General features: G+C 55.8%; 1 protein-coding gene across 2 annotated transcripts in view; it reads left to right on the top strand.

Annotated features, from left to right (window-relative positions):
• The window catches only part of IQCE (IQ motif containing E), a 50,312-nt gene extending 49,098 nt beyond the window's left edge, over positions 1-1,214 (top strand). For both annotated transcript variants that reach the window (XM_025381132.1, XM_025381130.1), the window contains exon 22: positions 324-1,214. In XM_025381132.1, the coding sequence (XP_025236917.1) occupies positions 324-445 (122 nt within the window). In that variant the 3' untranslated portion in view covers positions 446-1,214. The remainder of the gene's footprint in view (positions 1-323) is intronic.
• The last annotated feature ends 20,594 nt before the right edge of the window (positions 1,215-21,808 follow it).

Here is a 21,808-nt window from a genome sequence, read left to right as displayed (position 1 = left end):
TCCTGGGCTACTGCTGTGGGAACAACTTCCAGGGAATTCCTCCGGCGCAGACTCGAGGTTCCTCCGTGCTGGCAAATGTCCGCTTTTGCAGGAGTTTGGATTTGGGGAATGGTGACCAGAGCTGAGTGTGAAGGCTAGGAGAGTGAGGCTTTCTGGCAGGTGTGTGAGTTGGTCCTGCGGGCCTGTGTGCCCCATGGCTTACTGCTTCTGGGGGTAGCCGCCGTCTTACCCGCCGGGGAAGACCAGACAGTGTAAGGGTGTCCGTGGTGTCAGCCCCTGAGGTCACCGTGGCTGACCCGTCTCCCTGTGGTTCATTTCCACAGACCCCTCTCCCGCAGGGCCGCAGTCCATGGCACCTCCACCTGGGGATGACGTCAACTCCGATGATTCCGACGATATTGTCATCGCCCCATCTCTGCCCACGAAGAAGAACTTTCCAGTCTAGGTCCCCGTCACTGTCTCCATGACGTGATGGCAGCACTGCTGAGGACATAGGAGCCACGACTGGAAAGATAATTTGTCGTGTTAGGAGAAGAATGATACCTACTTAACCTCTCAACATCTGCATCGTCTCTCTGTGCTTTTGTTTGTGGAAGGAAACCCAAATGCCTTTACTTTATTCTCCGGGGAGGGCCAGCGGCTCGCATCTCCCTCGTCTCCAGCTGCAGCTCGGATGGTGGGTTTTCAGTGGCGACAGACACATCTGCCGTGAGCTCGCGGATACCAGGGAGCCCTGTAGTGACATGTTATCAGACCACCTCGCCACCTGCCCACGACCTTGACCATGAGGAGCTGCTATCTGCAGCTAGCGCCAACACCACGCCTGCTCTTCCTGGTGACACCCACGACAACCAGGATTTGCTTCGATCTCGGCCCAGTAGGCCAGGCAGAGGCGCCCCGCTGTGCCTTAGGAAGGTGTGAGACCGGCTTCCCCCCATCCCCACAGCAAAACACGGCATGTCCCAAGCCAGTGAGGAGCTAAAGACACCCAGGTCCCCAAATGAGCGTACGCCATGCCCCACCTGCTCACACCGTCCTTTCCCGTCACCCTCGCTACCCCTTGAGCACCGCCCTCCACAGCCGCCCTTCCCAGGAAGGAGTTTGGTTGGATTCTGTCACTGTGGAGACAAAGTCTTCTCTTTAATTCCAAATTATAACCACAAAAGCAGCATCACACTTGCTTTTGAGAACATCAGGGTGATGTCTGTTCCCAAACCGGCAGCAGGTGTCTCAGCCTCTGTGGGGCCACCCGGGGGAAGGAGAGGAGAGGAGGGTGAGGAGGCAGGCTCGCCGTTCCAAGGGAGAGCACAGGCTCGTGCTGGGGTGTGTTGCATGTGGTGTCTGGGACAGTCCCCATCATCCCATGTGTGCGGCCTCTGCACTTCCAGCTCCACTGCTGGCCTGGGCTGGGCTGGGCATGCAGAGCCTGGGGAGCCAGCAGCTGCGGAGGCCTGGGAGGAGCCCTTGGAGGCAGCAGCTGCAGAGGCCTAGGAAGGAGTTCCTGGGGGAAGCGCACAGTGTCCAGTGCCCATCTCTTGCTTGTGTGTGAGATTAGCTCCTGCTGGGGCATCAAGAGGAAGAGCCTTAGACCTGGGTGGGCCTTCAGGGGCATCTAGACCCCTGCACAGCCCGGGCCTGGTGTCCACATCTCCACAGCACCCCTGTGGGGACTCCTGCCGGGGCTGGCTGCTGTCTCAGGAAAGACCCAATGTTAGAAAGCCCCTTCTTACACAGCCAAAGGCTTCTCCCAAGGCTTCTGGCCACAGGGACAGGCTAACCCCTGGGCACCTCTTCTGCAGCATGGCGTCCTTCTGATTCACCCAAGCTGAGCCTGGGGCGTCCTCCACGGCGGTCAGAAGGCCGATGGCCCCAACACAGTGGCTTATGGAAGAGAGAGAGGAGGCTCTGAATGTCCATCTGCCCTGTGGGAGGAGGACACAGGTGTCCCCAGTGCAGCCTGTCCTCTCCCGGTCAGTCAGGGATGGGGCCACCCAAAGTGCAGGACCCGCCCCACCCTGCGGTTCGCAGCCTGGCTCCTGTCTCCACTTAGGTGCTGTTTCTACAGCGGGTGGAACTGAGTCAGCGGGGGTCCTGGCTGTGTATGTCTTTTCCTTACTTGGTCTATGGGTTGTCAAGTCCATTTTTTTTTTTTTTCACTGAACTGGCTGGTAACTTGATGGACTGTGTAACTGACACAGGCCCTCTGTAAACCCCTGTCTTCACCCCACCTGCCCGGGTCCACTCCCTGGGGCTCTGTCCCAGCCATCCCTGCTTGCCAGCTCCAAGCTGCAGTCCTAGGAGCCAGTCTACCTCAAAAGCCCCGAGAAAGTGAGACACCTGCACGTTCGCTGCGGGAGACCCTCCGTTCTCTTGTGGCAGCTGCTCCCTCTTGTTAAACCAAGCTGTTTCTGCAGGACATGCTCACTCTTGGGAACCAGTGGCCTAGAGCTTTGGGTTACGGGTATGGAGAGGGCGTTCCTGCCTCAGGCTTGACGGAGAATGTTCCATACATAAACCACCATGTCCTCCTTTGGTGCAGCTGGACTGCTCTGTTAAAAGCCAGCATCTGTCTTGAAGCTCGCTGGGTAAATGGCAATGCATTCTCAAGCCTGTGTCTTCAGCTGATGCCCAGTGTCCAGTGCTGGTCACCAGTCCCCTTTGCTGGGGACAGCCCGCCCGGCTGTTCTGTGGTCCTGGAACACTGCAGTGTGGTTTTGTTCCTTGGAGACAGCACCAAGCGGAGAGGCCTCCTTGCCGGCTGCCCCAGGGCCTGGGGGCCAGGGGTTCTGGCCTTGCGGGAACTTAGGCAGGAGGGGAAGATAAGCCCATGGAGCCATGGGAGGGGTGTCATGGGTGGGGCCTAGCCATGGGAGGGGTGAGATGTGGGCGGGGCCCAGTCATGGGCGGGGTAGCTGTGGGCGGGGTCTAGCCGTGGGCGGGGCCTGTCGTGGGCGGGGTGAGCTGTGGGCGGAGCCTAGTCATGGGAGGGGTGAGCTGTGGATGGACGGGACTGAGCCATGGGAGGGGCAAGCCATGGACTGGGCCAGGCTGTTGGAGCCATGGGTGGAGTAGGCTGGGCGGAGCTGCTGGGGCTGCTGGCAGGGCCTAGGAAAGTAGACAACTCCCGGGGGAGACTGGAAGTAGAGCGTGAGTCCCCATGAAAGGGACCTCTGCCCCAGGGTTAAGTGCCAAAGCAGGTCCCGCCCACCACTTCGGGGTAGACGTTGGTGGCACGTGTTGCTCAGGGTGTCCTGATTGTCTGGCACGTGTTGCTCAGGGTGTCCTGATTGTCGCTGCAACGCCTCCACATCACCTTGAACTTAAAGAACGGCAGCAAAGCTGTATCTGCTGTCAGAGGCTGTTAGGTAGCCCAGCGTTAAACTAACATACTCTTTCTCCATCACATGCTCTTTAAACAAGGAGACACAGAAAATGTTCGTCTCCAGGGCCTGGCCCCACTGTGTTGACAGCAGCCACACCTGTTGAGCCGACACTGCTGAGGCTGAAGCTGGCCCCAGTGCAGGGGGCTGGTGAGCCACAGGTGCAGCTCCCCGGAGGTGTGCTCTCCCCTACAGTCCTGCCCCCACCTCCTCCCCAAGGCCTATTCCTGCTGCCCTCAGACCTCAGCAGAGGCACCAGCTGGAGGGCTCCACGGACATCCTTGGAGATACGGGAAGCTTTCCTGGCACAGGGCACAGCTCTTAGGAGGCGTTTGTAGGACGCTGTCTCCCCAGTGTGTCCTGCTCATCCAGGAGGGGGAGAAAGAGGAGGAGGCCCCAGGCTCAGAAGCCAGGGACAGATGGCCGAGGATTACCAAACTGAATCCAGGTAGTGCCATGACCCTGGGTGTCCCCTTGGTTCACGTCACCCACCAGACACAGCTGCAGAGAGAGTGCAGGGAGGGGCTGGGACCAAAGAGGCCAGAAACCAGCAGAAAGGAGGCAGAAGTGAGGTGGGTGTGCCTGGGGCACAAAGCCAGCACCGGGGAGATTTCAGTGGAGTCCTACAGCCAGTTTCTGTGCGGACTGTGATGCCAGAGAGGCGTGCAGCCTCTGGGCAAGTCGGGAGAGGGCTGGGGTGGTCCCCACAAGGGAGAAGAGGTGGAAGGGCCAGAGAAGACCGCCAAGACCACCGTTTCCCCAGGCATGGGGTGAGTGGCCTGACTATGAGACTAGCGGGCAGAGCCAAGCAGGGCTAAACTCCAACCCAGGGCCCAGTATTGGACAAAGTAGCTTTTTCTTTGCTCATTTGTCTGTGTATTAAGAAGAGACTAAAATAGCCAAATGACACTGGTCGCACGCTCTGGCTGTGGTCTGTCTGCTGAATGTCTATTTTTGTCTCCTGACAAGAGACGTGAGGACCATGCCCTTGATCCCTCCAACAGACCAGAAACCCCCTTCCTTGCAAAAAAGAAAAAAAAAAAGCCAATTGAATTAGGAAGAGATCACCCAACCTAGCTCAGATCCACCAAGATAAGCACAGCAAAGCTCGGCTGCATTTTTGAGGAATAAAAACCTTCTGTAGAAAGCACCAATAACCTTTAAGATCTGAATGAGATTCTAATATAACCCGTCTAAACAATGGCAAAATTCCTCCTTTGGTTTTGGAAGCAGCGCTTGCTCACACGTGGCTCAGGGATTCTCTGAGGACCAGGAGTTGACACACAAACCCCGCCATGGGTCCGAGCCAGCTATTTCTCAAGGCTCCCACCTCGCCAAGCTCCCAAGGGCCTGCCGGCAGCGCCTACGCTGTGCCAACTACCCTGTCTGGTACAGACCACGGCTGGGTAAGCACCCTCAAAAGCAACAGAAACAACGTCTGGAAGCTGAAAGGCGAAACTGTCGAGATGGCTCAGGAGAGGAAGGAGCGGACCCACTGGTCTTCGGCATTTTGTATTTAGAATTATTCTAATTTTATACAGAACGTATAGGCAGATCTTTTGGAAGGGATACGGTTTTCATTCTTGTGCAACTCATTATTCTCATTACTGGCCTTTTAAATAAAAAGTTGTTTTGCAGGGCGCCTTGATTGCCCGTGAAGCTGTCCCTTTAATTACCTCCAGGTGTGTTCCTGCTCCATGTGCTCAGGCTGCACAAATGATGTGCTTCAGAAACCCCGCTTCTCCGGGCTTCTGGCATTTTGCTGTGGTCGTCGTGTAGGCTTGGGGTTGGGGAGCCAGCTGGAGGGACGAGTCCCGCCGCCAGCTCCCCGCCACACGTGAACTCGGATACATCTGTTGACACCCCAGTCCCCCCTCGAATTTCAGTTCCTGAGATGTGAGGACACAAAAATGTCCGTGCGTGAGGCAGTTATTTCTCCACATGTGATTTCATTTTTGTTTCAGGAGCAGGGAAAGAATAATTTCCTGAAGAATCAAACACAGATGGAAACAACCAGAAGGAGCTGATATCTGGGTTTTGTTTTCCAATATTTTGTTGCATGGGACAAGGTGCATCTGTGGCTTTGCGCGCTTGTGGCTGCCTGCCCTGGGGCCCTGAATCCTGGGTGGAGTGTGTCTGAAGCCTCCATATTTACTGAGGTTGGCTCTGGCATTTGCCCAAGCCCATTTTCTCTCTATCGATCTCATATATGTGTGTGTGTGTGTGTGTGGAAATATATGTACATTTTTAAATTGAGATAGGGTCTTGCTGTCTTGCCCGGGCTGGAGTGCAGTGGTGCAATCATAGCTCACTGCAGCTTCAAACTCTTGGGTTTAAGCCATCCTCTTGCCTCAGCCTCCCAAGTAGCTAGGACTATAGGTGTGCACCACCATGCCCAACCACTTTTTTTTTTTTTTTTTTTTTTTGAGACGGAGTCTCGCTCTGTCACCCAGGCTGGAGTGCAGTGGCACGATCTCCGCTCACTGCAAGCTCCGCCACCTCCCGGGTTCACATCATTCTCCTGCCTCAGCCTCCCTAGAAGCTGGGACTACAGGCGCCCACCACCACGCCCGGGTAAGTTTTTTGTATTTTTAGTAGAGACGGGGTTTTACTGTGTTCGCCAGGATGGTCTCGATCTCCTGACCTCGTGATCCGCCCAACTCGGCCTCCCAAAGTGCTGGGATTACAGGCATGAGCCACCGCGCCCGGCCGCCCAACCACTTTTTAAAAAATTTCTGGCCAGGTGCAGTGGTGTGTGCCTGTAATGCCAGCCCTTTGGGAGGCCGAGGTGGGCAGATCACAAGGTCAGGAGTTTGAGACCAGTCCAGCCAATATGGTGACACCCTGTCTCTACTAAAAATAGAAAAATTAGCCGTGTGTAGTGGCGCACACCTGTAGTCCCAGCTACTCGGGAGGCTGAGGCAGAAGAATCGCTTGAACCCAAGAGGCAGAGGTTGCGGTGAGCTGAGATGGCGCCACTGCACTCCAGGGTGGGCAACAGAGCAAGACTGTCTCAAATAATAATAACAATAATTCCGTAAAGATGGGGTCTTGCTGAGTTGCCCAGGCTAGTCTTGAACTACTGGGCCCAAGTGATCCTCACACCTCAGCCTCCCACACCTGACTGAAACTACAGGTGTGCACCTGGCTAATATAAAAAATTTTGGGGGTGGGGGACAGTGGTTCACGCTTGTAATCCCAGCACTTTGAGAGGCCGAGGTGGTGGATCACCTGAGGTCAGGAGTTCGAGGCCAGCCTGGCCAACATGATGACACCCCGTCTCTACTAAAAATACAAAAATTAGCCGGGTGTAGTGGCACACGCCTGTAATCCCAGCTACTCAGGAGGCTGAGGCAGGAGAATCACTTGAACCTCGGAGGTGGAGGTTATTAATAAATAAATAAATAAAATAATTTTTTGGTAGAGATAGGGTCTTGCTATGTTGCCCAGCCTGGTGTCCAATGCCTGGCCTCAAGCGATCCTCCCACCTTGGCCTCCCGAAGTGCTGGAATTACAGGTGTGAGCCACTGCGCCCTGCCCCGAGCCCATCTTTACACCCCGATGGCCTGTGTGCTGTCCTGGCAAGTGGTTCATTTGTAGACTTGCACTTTACAGAGGAGCTGGTAGGGCCTGAAGGAGCCTGTGGCATTGGAGAGCATGGTGCACCAGGCACTCACCCGCTGCAAGCTCGCTGCCACCGCAGCCACCAGCTGTGATATCCCTGAGGGGTTCAGACCCACCAGCAGAGAGGAGGTAGCCTGTGGGGGCTTCTCAGCTAGAGCTGGCGAGAGAAGGAGAGAGAAGGTCCAACCTCAGGCCTCCACCTGCCGTGGGCCGGGGTATGGATAGACATGGAAGTATGTGAGCGTGGACATCCGTGCACACAGGCACAGGCACACGGGGAGAACCCTCTTCCTCTTCCCCATCCGGCCCGCTAGTTTTTGGCGTTTCCAGGCATGTGCTGAGTACATGAGGGCCTCCTCAAAGACCGAGTGAGAGTCACCACAAGCTCTTGCCAAGACGATTTTAAATATGAGATTCCTCCAAGGTCCCCGGGGGACATAGAAAAAAAGAAGTAAGCCTCTGAATCCCTCGCTCCTTTCAGCACTGCTGTCAGGCTTGGAATATGAATGACGGGCTGCGGAACAGGGTGGCGTGTCTCTGCATGGGTGCCAGCTAATGGCCTTTGGCCAGCACCTCCCCTTTGGATCCCGGGAGTCAGGCCCAGCAACAGCCCCGAGGGCCAGCCCCATTAGATGGGGCCTGCCTCAGGAACCTGGGGACGTTTCCATGGTGCTGTGTGCCTTTCTGAATAAGAGGAGGGGGTGCCCCTGAGCTATTCGGTAGTGAAACCCCAGAGCAGCCTGGGATTCAAAGGAGAGAGTCCAGTGCTGCCAGGGCTCCCGCGGCTGCCATTCATGGCAGCCCTGTCTGGGGGCTTCCTCCCCACCAGCCCTTCCCTTCCCAGGCCCGGCTTGCAAAGGAATGAAAGCAGGGAAGGGTGTAAGTGGGTGGGCCGGGGCGCAGCTCGCATAAGATATACAAAGGGGGCTGATTCCCGCTCATTGCAGCCTCGCCCGCCCCATTCCCTTCTCACACCCATTTCCCCCGCCAGCCAGCACGCTGTGGGCTGCTGGCTCCACTCTGCTCACTGCTCCACCACTCGCCGCTACCCTCACCTGGGAGTGCACCCTTCCCGCCTCATCACTCCTCCCTGCTTTCGGGATTTCTCTTCTGCTCTGGCACCCAGTCCTACCCTCTGCCTGTTGAGTATGGGTGTTCCCACGGCTCCGTCCCCAACACCCCGACCTGCCTGGATCATCCACTGGACGTCCGCACGTTCATATCCCAGATGCCTCCAATTCAGCTTGGCTTGGCTTCAATTTATCTTCCCCCGTGACCCTGCTCCCTGTTCAGTAAATGACATCACAAGCCACATGGTTGTCCCTGCTAGAAACCCAGGGACCATCCCTGTCTCCCTCCCCATTCTCACCAGGCCCCACAGGGGCTACACCCTCAGCAGCCCTCAACTCTGCTGCCACAATCTGCAGTGAGGCCAGGTGACCCCACCAGACAGTTCCCAGGGGCTCCAAGACAAAACCAAACCCCTGAACACGCCAGACTGCTGCATGTCCACGCACACAAAGACACGTGCACGCACAAAACGCCACGATGCAACATATGTGCAAACACCTGCACATGAGCAGACGTATGCCCACAAACACACGCACACACGTGAAACAATGCAGACTTGAAAATGCACACAGAATCAACACACACACACCAATGCATGCACTCTCAGATACACACAACACACTTCGCACAGACATGCACACACACACGTACAAACACATGCAAACATGCCTGCAAACACACCTGCAAAGACAGAAACATACACAAATTTGCATATCACACACACGTACACACAGGTACACACAAACACACACAACATACATATAAAACACACATGCACACACACAAACATGCACACACGCGCGCGCACACTTGAAGCTCAAGCCAGCCTGAGCTATGTGAGGCTCCACTTCTCCAAAGAAGAGACAGCAGAAAAGAAAACCCGTCTAGCCAACTTGAAAGTATGAGCTTTATATAGGTGTAGACGAAAGTGTCAGATGCCAACCTGTGAATAATTAATATGTTAATTTGGTCACACACCATGCATATTTAAAGTCTCAGCTAAAAGAAGACACTGGTCTAGGAGCAGGCCTCTGGTGGTGCTCCCGGGACTTGGCTGCACCAGCAGCTTCGTCCCCGTGTTTTGGATCCTCTCACACAGTTTCCCAGGCACGACATCTCCACTTCCATCTAAGCTGTTTGCAATCCACGTGATGGCTGAGAAATCTGCTCATGCCGGGTGCAGCGGCTCACGCCTGTAATCCCGGCACTTTGGGAGGCCGAGGTGGGCAGATAGCTTGAATCCAGGAATCTGAGACCAGCCTGGACAACATAGTGAAACCCTCTCCCTGCAAAAATACAAAAATGAGCTGGGCATCGTGGCATACACCTGTGGTCCCAGCTCCTTGGGAGGCTGAGGTGGGATGATTGCATGAACCAGAGAAAGTGGAGGTTGCAGTAGTGAGCCAAGATCGTATCATTGTACTCCAGCCTGGGCAATAGAGCAAGACTCTGCCTCAAAAAAAAAAAAAAAAAAAAAATCTGAACAGGGTGTGCCATGATTGAGCATTTCTCCCCAAGCCACAAGTGCCAGTGTACTGGACCTGAGGATGGCGGCCCAGGTGGCAGTGACTTTATGATCACGTTTCCACAGTGGAACTGCTGGCTGTATTTTTAAACGTTTTAAAGGCTGATTCACAAAGACAGCCAATGCTTGCAAATGTGAGGTTCTACTCCTGGAAAAATGACTAATCTGAGTTAAATTTATTTCTGACATCTTTTTAGTGAATTCTGCCAGGCGACCTCCATACACATTGCTCCCAGCTTTCAGACGCCTCCCTCGGTTCCTATACAGTGTGTGGCTGTCAAAATAAACTAATTGAGAGCCTCATGCAATGAGATACTTTCTAAGGACTTAAGAAGGCAGCTCCCTGTTTTCTGAAGGATACTTTTTAAATATTATTATGTTTTTTAAAGACAAGATCTTGCACCCCAGGCTGGAGTGCAGTGGCACAATCACGGCTCACTGCAGCCTTGACCTCTTGGGCTCAAGCGATCCTCCAGCCTCAGCCTCCCACGTAGCTGGGACTACAGGTGTGAGCTACCATACCTGGCTAATGTTTTCATTTTTTTTCTTTTATTTTTGAGACGGAGTCACGGTCTGTCACCCAGGCTGGAGTGCCGTGGTGCGATCTCGGCTCACTGCCACCTCCGCCTCCCGGGCTCAAGCGATTCTCTTGCCTCAACCATCTGAGTCGTTGGGATTACAGGCACACACCACCACACCCAACTAGTTTTTGTATGTTTAGTAGAGACGGGGTTTTGTCATGTTGGCCAGGCTGTTCTAGATACTCCTGGCCTCAAGTGATCCACCCACCTCAGCCTCCCAAAGTGCTGGGATTACAGGTGTGAGCCACCGTGCCAGGCCTCATTTTTGTTTTTTTAGAGATAGGGTCTTGCTCTGTCACCCAGGTTGGAGTGCAATGGTGCAGTCATAGCTCACTGCAGCCTCAACCTCCTGGGTTCAAGCGATCCTCCCACCGCAGCCTCCTAAAGTGCTAGGATGACAGGTGTGAGCCACCAGGCCATGAAGGATAATTTTTTGTGGGGAAGGAAAATTCCCCCTCTCTTCTATTTGAACTGTCCCAGAATGAAACCAGGGCCTTCTTCACCACTCAGCCTCAGCCTGCAGAAACTCCCACCAAGCTCAGTGGCCTCCCAATCTCAGCCCCTGCCTCAACCTCCCACCTCCTAAGCCCGAGAGTCCTCCCTTTTTGACCCTAAGGGATGCTCCCGCTCCCATGCCTCCCTTCACATACTCACCTGGCTCTTTCCCATGGGCCATTTCTATTTTACAGTCACATTTTGTTTCTTAAAAAAGATACCTGGCCGGTCGTGGTGGCTCACACCTGTAATCCTAGCACTTTGGGAGGGCGAGGCGGGTGGATCATGAGATCAGGAGTTCAAGACCAGCCTGGCCAAGATGGTGAAACCCCGTCTCTACTAAAAATACAAAAATGAGCTGGACGTGGTGGCGGGTGCCTGTAGTCCCAGCGACTCGGGAGGCTGAGGCAGAGAATCGCTTGAAGCTGGGAGGCCGGAGACGCACTGCACTCCATCCTGGGGGACAGAGGGAGACTCCGTCTCAAAGAAAAAAAAAAAGATATCTAACACATTACAAAAAGAAAAACAGAAAAGTATAGAGCAGCCTCATCTCCCTCTGGCCCCACTGATTCTGGGGTCCCGGGCTTTTGTCTTGCCTCCCCATTGCTACTAGGGGACTCAGTCCAGAACCGGGGTGAGCCGTTCCTCAGCCCTTTGTTCCACAAACGTGCTCAGGTCCCACGTGGCACCCTGGATCCCACCAGCGCCTCCACGCGGCACCCCACGTCTGCCCTGTCTGGCCTCCCCTCCAGCCACACACCCCTGACCACAGGCCTTTGTGGAAAATGCCTCCTCCACCTCCAGCTGGCCCCTCGCCTGTGCCGATTCTGCTGCCAGGAATGTCCTTCCTGTGGAGCCGGCCCGGATGACCCTCTGCTGAGAAGCTTTTCACCATCAGCTCCTCCTCCCTGTAATCTCACAGCACCCAGCCCGTCTGTGTCTTTTAGTATTTATTGCACCTGAGGGCACTTTGTACGGACTATATTAGGGTTTATTTTGTCTGTTTGCAACTAGACTAAGCTCTGTGAGGACTGGATCTTTGGGGCCAGGAAATAATTTTTTTTTTCTTTTTCTTTTTTTGGCAAGGTCTCGCTCTGTTGCCCAGGCTGGAGTGCAGTGGTGCAGTCATAGCTCACTGCAACCTTGAACCCTGGGCTCAAGCAACCCTCCCTCCTCAGCCTCCCGTACTCGGGACTACAGGTGTATGCTCCCACACCTGGCTAAGTTTTAAATTTTGTTTTATTTTTTGCCATGTTACCCAGGCTGGTCTCAAACTCTTGGCCCCAAGCGATCCTCCCGCCTCAACTTCCCAAAGTGCTGGGATGACAGGCATGAGCCACTTCACCCACCCTAAATTCATTTACTCACCAAATATTCACTGGCTTAGGTGCAGAGAACCCAAGTTTGGGGCAGACCACAGCCAAGGGCTCCCCTCCAGGGTGGTGGGGGCACAGGTGGTTTAGACCCAGACACTAGGAGTTCTGGGGAGCAGTTCTGGTCTCCCAGAAAAGGCAGTCGGGGCTGCGGCTGAGCAGGTGGGGAGGCGAGTGTCTTCCAGGCCCAGGGAGCTATCAGCCTCTTTCCAGAGGAAAAGGGAGCAGGGCCCACCTCCAGGATGGGAAGGGCCCCAAAGTGGCCAGACACAGTGGGTCAGGTGTGGCAGGGGTGACAGGGCTCAGGAGGGACACAGAGGCCAGGCTGGGGGGGGACCTTGCCCTGAGAGCTGTGGGAACAGGATTGTATTTGCATTTGAGAAGGGGAGGCTGGGAATAGCAGAGGATGTCATGGGCTGATGAGGAAGCACGTGCGTGCTGACCCCACGGAGGAGAGAGCCCAGGGCCCCCGGAAGGGGACAGCCTGGCTGTTGGCCAAGAGACGCAGAGGGGAAGGAGGCCCGGCCAGGCTGGGGATATGCGCAGAGGGGAGCACGTTCCACCTACCCCTCCCCCTGGAATGGAGCCACATCCCGACCAGCTCCTCCTGCCCCAGCTCCTCCTTCCCAGCTGCTCCTGCCCCAGCTGCTCCTTCCCCAGCTGCTTCTGCCCCAGCTCCTCCTGCCCCGGCTCCTCCTTCCCCAGCTCCTCCTGCCCCAGCTTCTCCTTCCCCAGCTGCTCCTTCCCCAGCTCCTCCTGCCCCAGCTCCTCCTGCTCCAGCTGCTCCTTCCCCAGCTCCTCCTGCCTCAGCTCCTCCTCCTCCTACTCCTACTCCCAGCTCCCCCTGCTCCTCCTACGCCCACCTCCCCCTGCTCCTCCTGCCCCCATCTCCTCCTGCCCCAGCCTCTCTGTACTCACAGGGACCCTATGGAGCAGAGAGGGCTTTCTGGGGTCCACTGAGGCTGGGCTGGGCCCCTCAGAGCTGGGCCTCCACTCTAGCCCGACTGATGAAGCCCAGCGGGGCCTCCTGCATCCCACATCCTCCCTGCCAGGCTGCAGACCCAGCTGGGAAGTCTAGGAAGGAAAATGGGGGTCCTGGGCCTGCAGGTGGAAGAATTCGGCCTAGGGTTCCAGCCAGCACCACCTCCCCAACCTGCCCCCCACCCCCTGTTGCGGGCGACCCGTGATGAGCCTCAGGTTCACCATCTGGCCCTGTATCTGGGTGGCTGTGAGCCAGTGGGCGGGGAGGGCCTACACCAGCCAGCAGAGCTCTGGAAGAGCAAAACGCCGTTCATCCCAGACACACACCCCAAGAGTCTATCCCGGGCCCGGCCCTGGCCCTCATAATATCGCCATCACCAGCTCGCTTCCAGAAGCCTCTGCCTGCTCCTCTCCAGAGCCCTGAGCCCCTGCACTGCCCCCCACCCCCAGGAGCGATGTGGAGGTTTCGCCAGTCCTGGGAGGACTCTGGACTTGGTCCTGAGGCCCTGGGAGGCCAGGGAGGGGCTGGCAGGGGCGCAGCAGGCCAGATTCCTTGTCAGAGGTGAAGCGGGCGGTGCAGAGAAATTCAGGACAAAGGGCAGGGCCCTGCTGCCCCATGCTCCCGGGGACCTTGAGCGAGACACTTCCTTTTCCGAGCCTCCAGAGCTGAGACTGGCAGGAGTGGAGCTGGAGAGCCCCTCCTGAACGGTGGCTGGCACTGGGTGTGCCCGGAGGAGGTGGCCCTGCCAGGGGTGGGATGGTGACGCCTCTGAGGGGCTTCTCCAGGTGGCCCCAGACGTCTTCACATGACCCAGAAAAGGCCCTACCTCCTGCCTCCAGACCTGTCCCAGGAGATGAGCCCCTCTGGGCAAGTAGGCCACCCTTAGAGTGGCGTCTAGAACTTCCCTGCTTGTCCGAGGATGGGGGCTGGGCGAGGGGTGGGGGCCGCAGAGGTGCTGCCTGTCACCCACCTCCACACACAGCACGTCTCCCATGCCGAGCCCGGTCTCCAGGGTGGTGTGTTCTGGACAAAGCCTCGGGGGTGCTGGGGGGCCCGCATTCCCTCCTGGGCCCCCTGCCTTGGAAATGGCCTGTCAAGGGGAGGATCGGCTCTCCAGAGGCTCCCCAGAGCAAGCAGCCGGCCCGGCCCAGTGAGGGAGACCCTGGGTTCCCTGGGCTCCCTGAGCCCACCCTGACCAGAAAAGCAGCCAAGGAAGCTGAGCTGGCCTTCCCCCATGCCTGGGAGAGTGAAGTTTGTCGGATCCAGGCTTTGAAATCTAGAGGGTGCAGGACACTCCCTTACCCAGGCCAGACAGAGACACAGTGGATGTGGGTTGAGGACAGCATCCCCCAAGGGGACATGGGGCAGAGCACGCAGGTTATGTGGGGCCTCACCTTGGACACCCCTTTTCCAGCATAATCGCAGTACCCACCCAGGGATGGAAGCATGACCTTCCTCCTGTTACAGCTGGGGAAACTGAGGCTTAGAGAGTTGCGTGGTCGAAAGGTCTCTGCTCTTGGATGGGGAGCAGTGTCTCCTTGGCAGCTCATGCCTGTGACAGCCTGTGGGTCCTGTGAGAGCAGCGGGCGGGGCTCCCGAGAGGGAGGTGAGAATCCATCCCCCCACCCCTCCCCACCCTCTCAGCCCCAGCGCCTCCCTCCACGCCCACTGCTGGCCTGTTTCTGAAGGTCGGTGAAACATCTTATTCACCAAGCTCAGGCAGCGGGGTCGGTGGTCCACCTGCCAACAGCGATTCAGCCAGCCTTTGTCATTGATGCCAATTGCAGCCCACAGAGTGGCCAGATACCCCCTCCCACTGCTCCTGGAATTGAGGCACTGGAGGCCACCAGGAAGAGATGGTAGTACTGGGTCATGATGAATATCCTGCTCAGACACAGCCGGCTCCCGGCCCCCCCAGAGCAGGGATTTACTGGCAGACAATGAACATCCCTTGAAAGCATCAGAGCATTAACAAAGCTTTCCCCGTTTCATTTTTGTTTTGTTTTGTTTCAGTTTTGTTTTTATGTTTTTGAGACAAGGTCTTGCTCTGTCGCTTAGGCTGTAGAATGTGGTGGTGTAATCACAGCTCACTGTGGCCTCAACCTCCTAGGCTCAGGCGATCCTCCTGCCTCAGCCTCTCAAGCAGCTGGGATTACAGGCAAGCGCCACCACACCCGGCTAATTTTTGTATTTTTAGTAGAGATGGGATTTCCCCATGTTGGCCAGGCTGGTCTCGAACTCCTGACCTCAAGTGATCCACCTGCCTCGGCCTCCCAGAGTGCTGGGATTACCGGTGTGAGCCACCGTGCCCGGCCCTTTCCCCATTTTGGAGTCCCTGGTATCTACTGCTTCCCTCTTTCTGTCCATGTTGACTCGTTGCTTAGCTCCGGCTTGTAAGTGAGAATGTGTGGTGCGTGAGCTCACTTAGGATGATGGCCTCCAGCTCCATCCATGTTCCTGCAAAGGCCATGATTTCATTCTTTTTTTTTTTTCTTTTTTTTTGAGACGGAGTCTCGCTCTGTCACTCAGGCTGCAGTGAATGGCGTGATCTCGGCTCACTGCAAGCTCCGCCTCCCAGGTTCATTCCATTCTCCTGCCTTAGCCTCCTGAGTAGCTGGGACTACAGGCACCCGCCACCACGCCAGGCTAATTTTTGTATTTTTAGTAGAGACGGGGTTTCATCGAGGCCTAGATCTCCTGACCTCATGATCCGCCTGCCTCAGCGTCCCAAAGTGCTGGGATTACAGGTGTGAGCCACCGCACCCGGCTGATTTCATTCTTTTTTTTATGGCTGTTTTCTTGATGAGTTAAGGCTGTGGTTTGGGATGAGTCTCTTCCCTTCTCGGAGCCTCAGTTTCCCCATCTGTAAAATCGGTGACATGGGTTCCCAAAGGGGTCATAGCACTTGGGCCAAGCCTGATGTAAGTCCCAGGTCTCATGACTCTCAGCACAGTGCTCATTGCAACAAAACCTAGCTGCTGGGTGGGGCTGCGTGGACAGGCTAATTTTTCAAATGTTTTGTAGAGATGGGGTCTCCCTATGTTGCCCAGGCTGGCCTGGAACCCCTGGCTCAAGTGATCCTCCTCCCTGGACCTCCCAACACGATGGGATTACAGGCGTGAGCTGCCATGCCCGGCCTCAGGGCACTATTTTCTTTTTTCTTTTTTTTTTTTTTTTTTGAGACGAAGTTCTGCTCCTGTTGCCCAGGCTGGAGTGCAATGCTGTGATATTGGCTCACTGCAATCTCCGCCTCCCAGGTTCAAGCAATTCTCCTGCCTCAGCCTCCCGACTAGCTGGGATTACAGGCATGCGCCACCATGCCCGGCTAGTTTTGTATTTTTAGTAGAGACAGGGTTTCTCCATGTTGGTCAGGCTGGTCTTGAACTCCCGACCTCGGGTGATCCGCCTGCCTTGGCCTCCCACAGTGCTGGGATTACAGGCGTGAGTGACCATGCCTGGCCTCAGGGCACTATTTTCAATCTACACTGGGCTTGGGACCCAGAGACCCAGAGACCCAGTCTTGATAGTCTTATGTGGCAAGTAGGGAGGTTCTGAATGAAACACTTGACTTGAGTGAGGAGACTTGGGGCAGGATTCTTGGCAGCTCAGAGACCATCCCCACTGGTCTCCTGGCTCCCAGTGGCTTTCTGGACATGGCAAGGCTGCTGGCCGGGTAAGCCCAGATAAATGAGAGGTGCTCACATCCTTGCTCTGGCCAGGTCTGCGTGGCTTGCTCTGTGGTCCTCTTGGGGACCACGCTGGCTGGCATCTCTCCCAGCCTCCAGAGCTGCGGGCCGGTTGCCTCAGACCCAGATTGAAAGCGGTGCTTCTGTGGCTCCCCTGCGGCCAAGATCCATCAGCCAGGTGTCTGTGGTCAGCCAGGCCCGGGCTGGCTGTGCGACCACAGAGTCACCCAGCCTCATCTCGGCAGGCGCCAGGTAGCCCAGCCCTGCAGCCTTCTCTTCCTGGCCAGTGAGGTTCGTCTCCACAGAAAATGTGAACCTCTTTGGATGGGGCCCAAACACAGGGAATTCCATTGTCCTGGCTCCCGCCCCAGCATCTGGGGGAGTGGTCCAGGCCTGGCCACGCTCAGCTCAGGCCTGGCTTTCTCCAGTGCCTGCAGGCCTTGGGACAACCGTTCGGGAGCCTCAGCCTTCCTGGCGTGGGAGAAAGACCCTGGGAGTTCCTGACCTGGTTGTCCCCCTCCCTCCGTGCCAGACTGCCTCAGCAGTCTCTCACAGACTTTCACAGGCCTGGGTTTTACTCACAATCCCTATTTCACTCGAAAGAAGGAAGGGAGGGAGGGAGGGAGAAAGAGAGAGAGGAGGGAGGCAGGGAAAAAGGAAGGAAGGAGGGAAAGATGGAGGGAGGGAGGGAGGAAAGGAGGGAGTGAGGAAGAGAAGGAGAGAGGGAGGGAGGGAGGGAAAAAAGGGAAGGAGGGAAAGAGGGAAGGAGGGAGGGAGGGAAAAAAGGGAAGGAAGGAGGGAAGGAGGAAAGGAGGGAGGGAAGGAAGGAGGAAGAGAGGAAAGGAGGGAGGAAGGAAGGGAAGGAGGGAGGGAGGGAGAAAGGAAAGAAGGAGAGAGGGAGGGAGGAAAGGAAGGAGGGAGGGGTAAGGAGAGAGGGAGGGAGAAAGGAGAGAAGGAGGGAAAGAGGGAGGTGGGGGGAGAGAAGGAGAGAAAGGGAGGGAGGACAGGAGAGAGGGAGGGAAGAAGGGGGGAGGGAGGAAGGGCCCCTGGAACTAGGCTGAACCCTGGTTCTCTGACCAGCTCGTGATTCTCGAGGCCTCCCATGCAATGGCGGGGCCCAGGCCTCAGCTGCTCCATCTGTAGAGTGGGAGTGAAGTCCAGCCTCCAGCCACAGTGGTTGCAGGACAGATGGGAAGAACCACATAGCTCTGAGCAGTGACTGTTGCGTCAAAGCAGGCGGGATGGTAGAGGGGAGCTTCCTCCATGCCCCATCCCACACTAGATCCTCTCTCTGGCCTTCTCTCCTTTAACCTTCCTGGAAGCTGGAGGGAGGGACCCACGGAGATTCTCTTCAACACCTGGATCCCAAGCAGCGTTACATGGTGGTGAGGTAGGGACTCTGGCTATGTTCTTCCAGAACCTTCACTGTGGGCCCCTTATTCTCTCCACCCTGGGTCCCTTTTACCAAATTCTTCCTCCACAGGCCCCTTAAGAATAGATTTCACGGCCGGGCGCGGTGGCTCAACCCTGTAATCCCAGCACTTTGGGAGGCCGAGGCGGGTGGATCACGAGTTCAGGAGATCGAGACCATCCTGGCTAACATGGTGAAACCCCGTCTCTACTAAAAATACAAAAAACTAGCCGGGCGTGGTGGCGGGCGCCTGTAGTCCCAGCTACTCGGAGGCTGAGGCAGGAGAATGGCGTAAACCCGGGAGGCGGAGCTTGCAGTGAGCCGAGATCGCGCCACTGCACTCCAGCCTGGGTGACAGAGCGAGACTCCGTCTCAAAAAAAAAAAAAAAAAAAGAATAGATTTCACAGCCCAGACTGCAAATATTACTCAGTCACCAGCACCTTTTCATCCCATACCAATCGGAGGCACATGGTGCCGGTCACCAGGAAGCTCTGAGAAAGCCGAGGTATTCGTCTCTGGATTTGCCGTGACAAAGCTCCACAAACTGGGTGGCTTCAAACACAGACACGCATTGTCTCACAGTTCCGGAGGCCAGAAGGCCGAGATCGAGGCAGGGGCGCTCTGAGGGAGGGAGGGCCCCAGGCTTCTCTCCCAGCTTCCGGTGGCCCCAGCAATGCTCAGTTTTGGGGGCTGTGGCGGCATCGCTGACACTCTGCCTCTGTGTTCACAGGGGGTGCTTCCCTCTGTGTCTCTATATCTCCGAGTCTGTGTCCAAATTTATCTTTTCTTATAAGGACACCATGTTTGCACTAGAGAACACTGTAATCCAGTATCACCTCATCTTCACTGGATTCCATTTGCAAAGACCTTTATTTATTTATTTATTATTTTTTTGAGATGGAGTTTCACTCTTGTTGCCCAGGCTGGGGTGCAATGGCATGATCTTGGCTCACTGCAACCTCCGTCCCCCAGGTTCAAGCGATTCTCCTGCCTCAGCCTCCCGAGTACCTAGGATTACAGGTGCATGGCACCACGCCCAGCTAATTTTGTATTCTTAGCAGAGATGGGGTTTCTCCATGTTGGTCAGACTGGTCTGGAACTCCCAGCCTCTGGTGATTCGCCCGCCTCAGCCTCCTAAAGTGTTGGGATTACAGGCGTGAGCCTGTCACCCAGGCTGGAGTGCAGTGGCACGAGCATAGCTCACTGCAGCCTAGATCTCTGAGGCTCAAGTGATCCTCCCACCTCAGCCTCCCAAGGGGCTGGAACTACTGTGGTGGCACAAGCCTAATTAAATTTTTCTGTAGAGAAGGGTCTCACTATGTTGTCCAGGCTGGTCTCAAACTCCTGGCCTCAAGCTGTCCTCCCACCTCAGCCTCCCAAAGTGCTTGGATTTCAGGTATGAGCCACTGCGCCCAGCCCCTTTCTTCAAAGAAGGTGACATTCACAGGTGCCAGGTGTTAGGACTTGAACATATCTTTTTGGGGAACATAATTCAATCCACTACACCTGAGTTATCATTTCTTTCTTTCTTTCTTTTTTTTTTTTTTTTGAGATGGGGTTCTCGCTCTGTCACCGAGGCTGGAGTGCAATGGCGCAATCTTGGCTCACTGCAACCTCTATCTCCCAGGTTCAAGCGATTCTCCTGCCTCAGCCTCCCGAGTAGCTGGGATTACAGGCATGTACCACCACACCTGGCTAATTTTTGTATTTTTTTGTAACGACAGGGTTTTGCCATTTGCCCAGTCTAGTCTCGAACTCCTGACCTCAGGCGATCCCCCCGCCTCGGTCTCCCAAAGTGTTGGGATTACAGGTGTGAGCCATCATGCCTGGCCCTGAGTTATTTCACATAATGTCCGCATCAGGCTTTCTGACTTTATCAAAAGAGAAGGCACAATTTTGTGAGGCTTCTGGAAACAGGAGAAGGAACTCATGCACCCCTGCCTGCATGTGTGTACCCTGGCAGGGTTGCCAGGCTGGTGTAGAGGGCACTGGAGTCGGGGGAAAGCAGGAGGTTCTGTTTGTGGCCATAGGAGCTGCTGCCAATAGCAGGAACCAGAAACAATCCCAGGCCATGAGACAATTTCTGCAGCTGGCCAGGGACTGCCCTGTTCATCCCTGGAGTTACGTGACACAGAGTCACATAACTGACTCTGACCTCAGAGTCAGCCCGGGGCACGGGCCGTGCAGGCGATTCCCTGGCTGTGGAGATGAGGGCACAGGCTGGATACTGGAGCAGTGTCAGGCTAGGAGTGGGCGTCCTGCCTACGCCACCTGTTCACAGTGAGCAGTCAGCTGGTGCCAGAGAAGAGGACTCACCGGCCAGGTACCAACCCACCCCAAGGAGGTAGCCTTGGTCTTAGGGGGTTAGCGGGGCTTCTGTCTGCCTGGAGCTCTCAGCATCCTTGGCATTGGAGAGGGAGGAACCTGAGCCAGTACCCCCACCCTACCCTGAATTACTGGCTCTTCGGCGGTTAGGGATGGAGAATGCAATCTCCCGGCTTCTGCCCGGCTGTTATTTCCCAACTGGGTGGTGTCTCTAAGTTATCCAGTGGGTAGAAACCACAGCTCAGCTAGGCCTTCTTGCCCGGTGCCCTATCACAGGAAAACAGGCACGTCAGGGCAGTCAGTGAGTCCAAGTCTCCTGGGAAGCCACTGCCCAGAACCATCCCTGCCTGCAAAAAGCCCTTCCTGCCAGGAAAGGTCTGCCTGCCCACAGAAGTGGCCAAGCCGGGCACAGCAGATGGTGTGCAAACCTGTTTCTCAGCACACAGGAGGTCCAGGAATAAGGCCCCAGGTGGTGAAACAGAGCCAGGATGCAACCACTACCCTGGAGTGGGGAGGGAGGCATGCACCTGGGCCCAAATGCATACTATGTCCATCCTCCTGGCTCTGGCAGTTCCCATCTCCCCTTTAGCAGAGGAGGAGGCACAGGCATGAGGATGCCCTGTTAGGAAATTTGGCCGTGTGACTCCAAAGCCCATGAGGGGCCCTCCCTGGCAGGTGCCTGAATTTTTAGACCCCAAGATGCCAGAACAGGGCACCGTCTTCGTCTCAGGTCTTGACAAAAGACTCAGCCTTCTGGCCGGGCGCGGTGGCTCAAGCCTGTAATCCCAGCACTTTGGGAGGCCGAGACGGGCGGATCACGAGGTCAGGAGATCGAGACCATCCTGGCTAACAAGGTGAAACCCCATCTCAACTAAAAAATACAAAAAACTAGCCGGGCGAGGTGGCGGGCGCCTGTAGTCCCAGCTACTCGGGAGGCTGAGGCAGGAGAATGGCGGGAAGCCGGGAGGCGGAGCTTGCAGTGAGCTGAGATCCGGCCACTGCATCCCAGCCTGGGCGACAGAGCGAGACTCCTTCTCAAAAAAAAAAAAAAAAAAAAAAAAAGACTCAGCCTTCCCCAGAGGAAAAGCCAGATGGGGACTGAATCTACCTGCGGATCCACTTAACTATTGTACTTTAAAACAAAAAAAATTTTTTATAAATGTATATATAGAGAGACTGAGTCTCGCACTCTCGCCCAGGCTGGAGTGCAGTGGCGCCATCTCGGCTCACTGCAAGCTCCGCCTCTCGGGTTCACATCATTCTCCTGCCTCAGCCTCTGGAGGAGCTGGGACTACAGGCACCCGCCACCATGCCCGGCTAATTTTTTTGTATTTTTGGTAGAGACAGGGTTTCA

The sequence above is a fragment of the Theropithecus gelada genome, chromosome 3, assembly GCF_003255815.1.
Source record: "Theropithecus gelada isolate Dixy chromosome 3, Tgel_1.0, whole genome shotgun sequence".
Lineage (NCBI taxonomy): Eukaryota > Metazoa > Chordata > Mammalia > Primates > Cercopithecidae > Theropithecus > Theropithecus gelada.
This window is presented reverse-complemented; position numbering and strand designations above follow the sequence as displayed.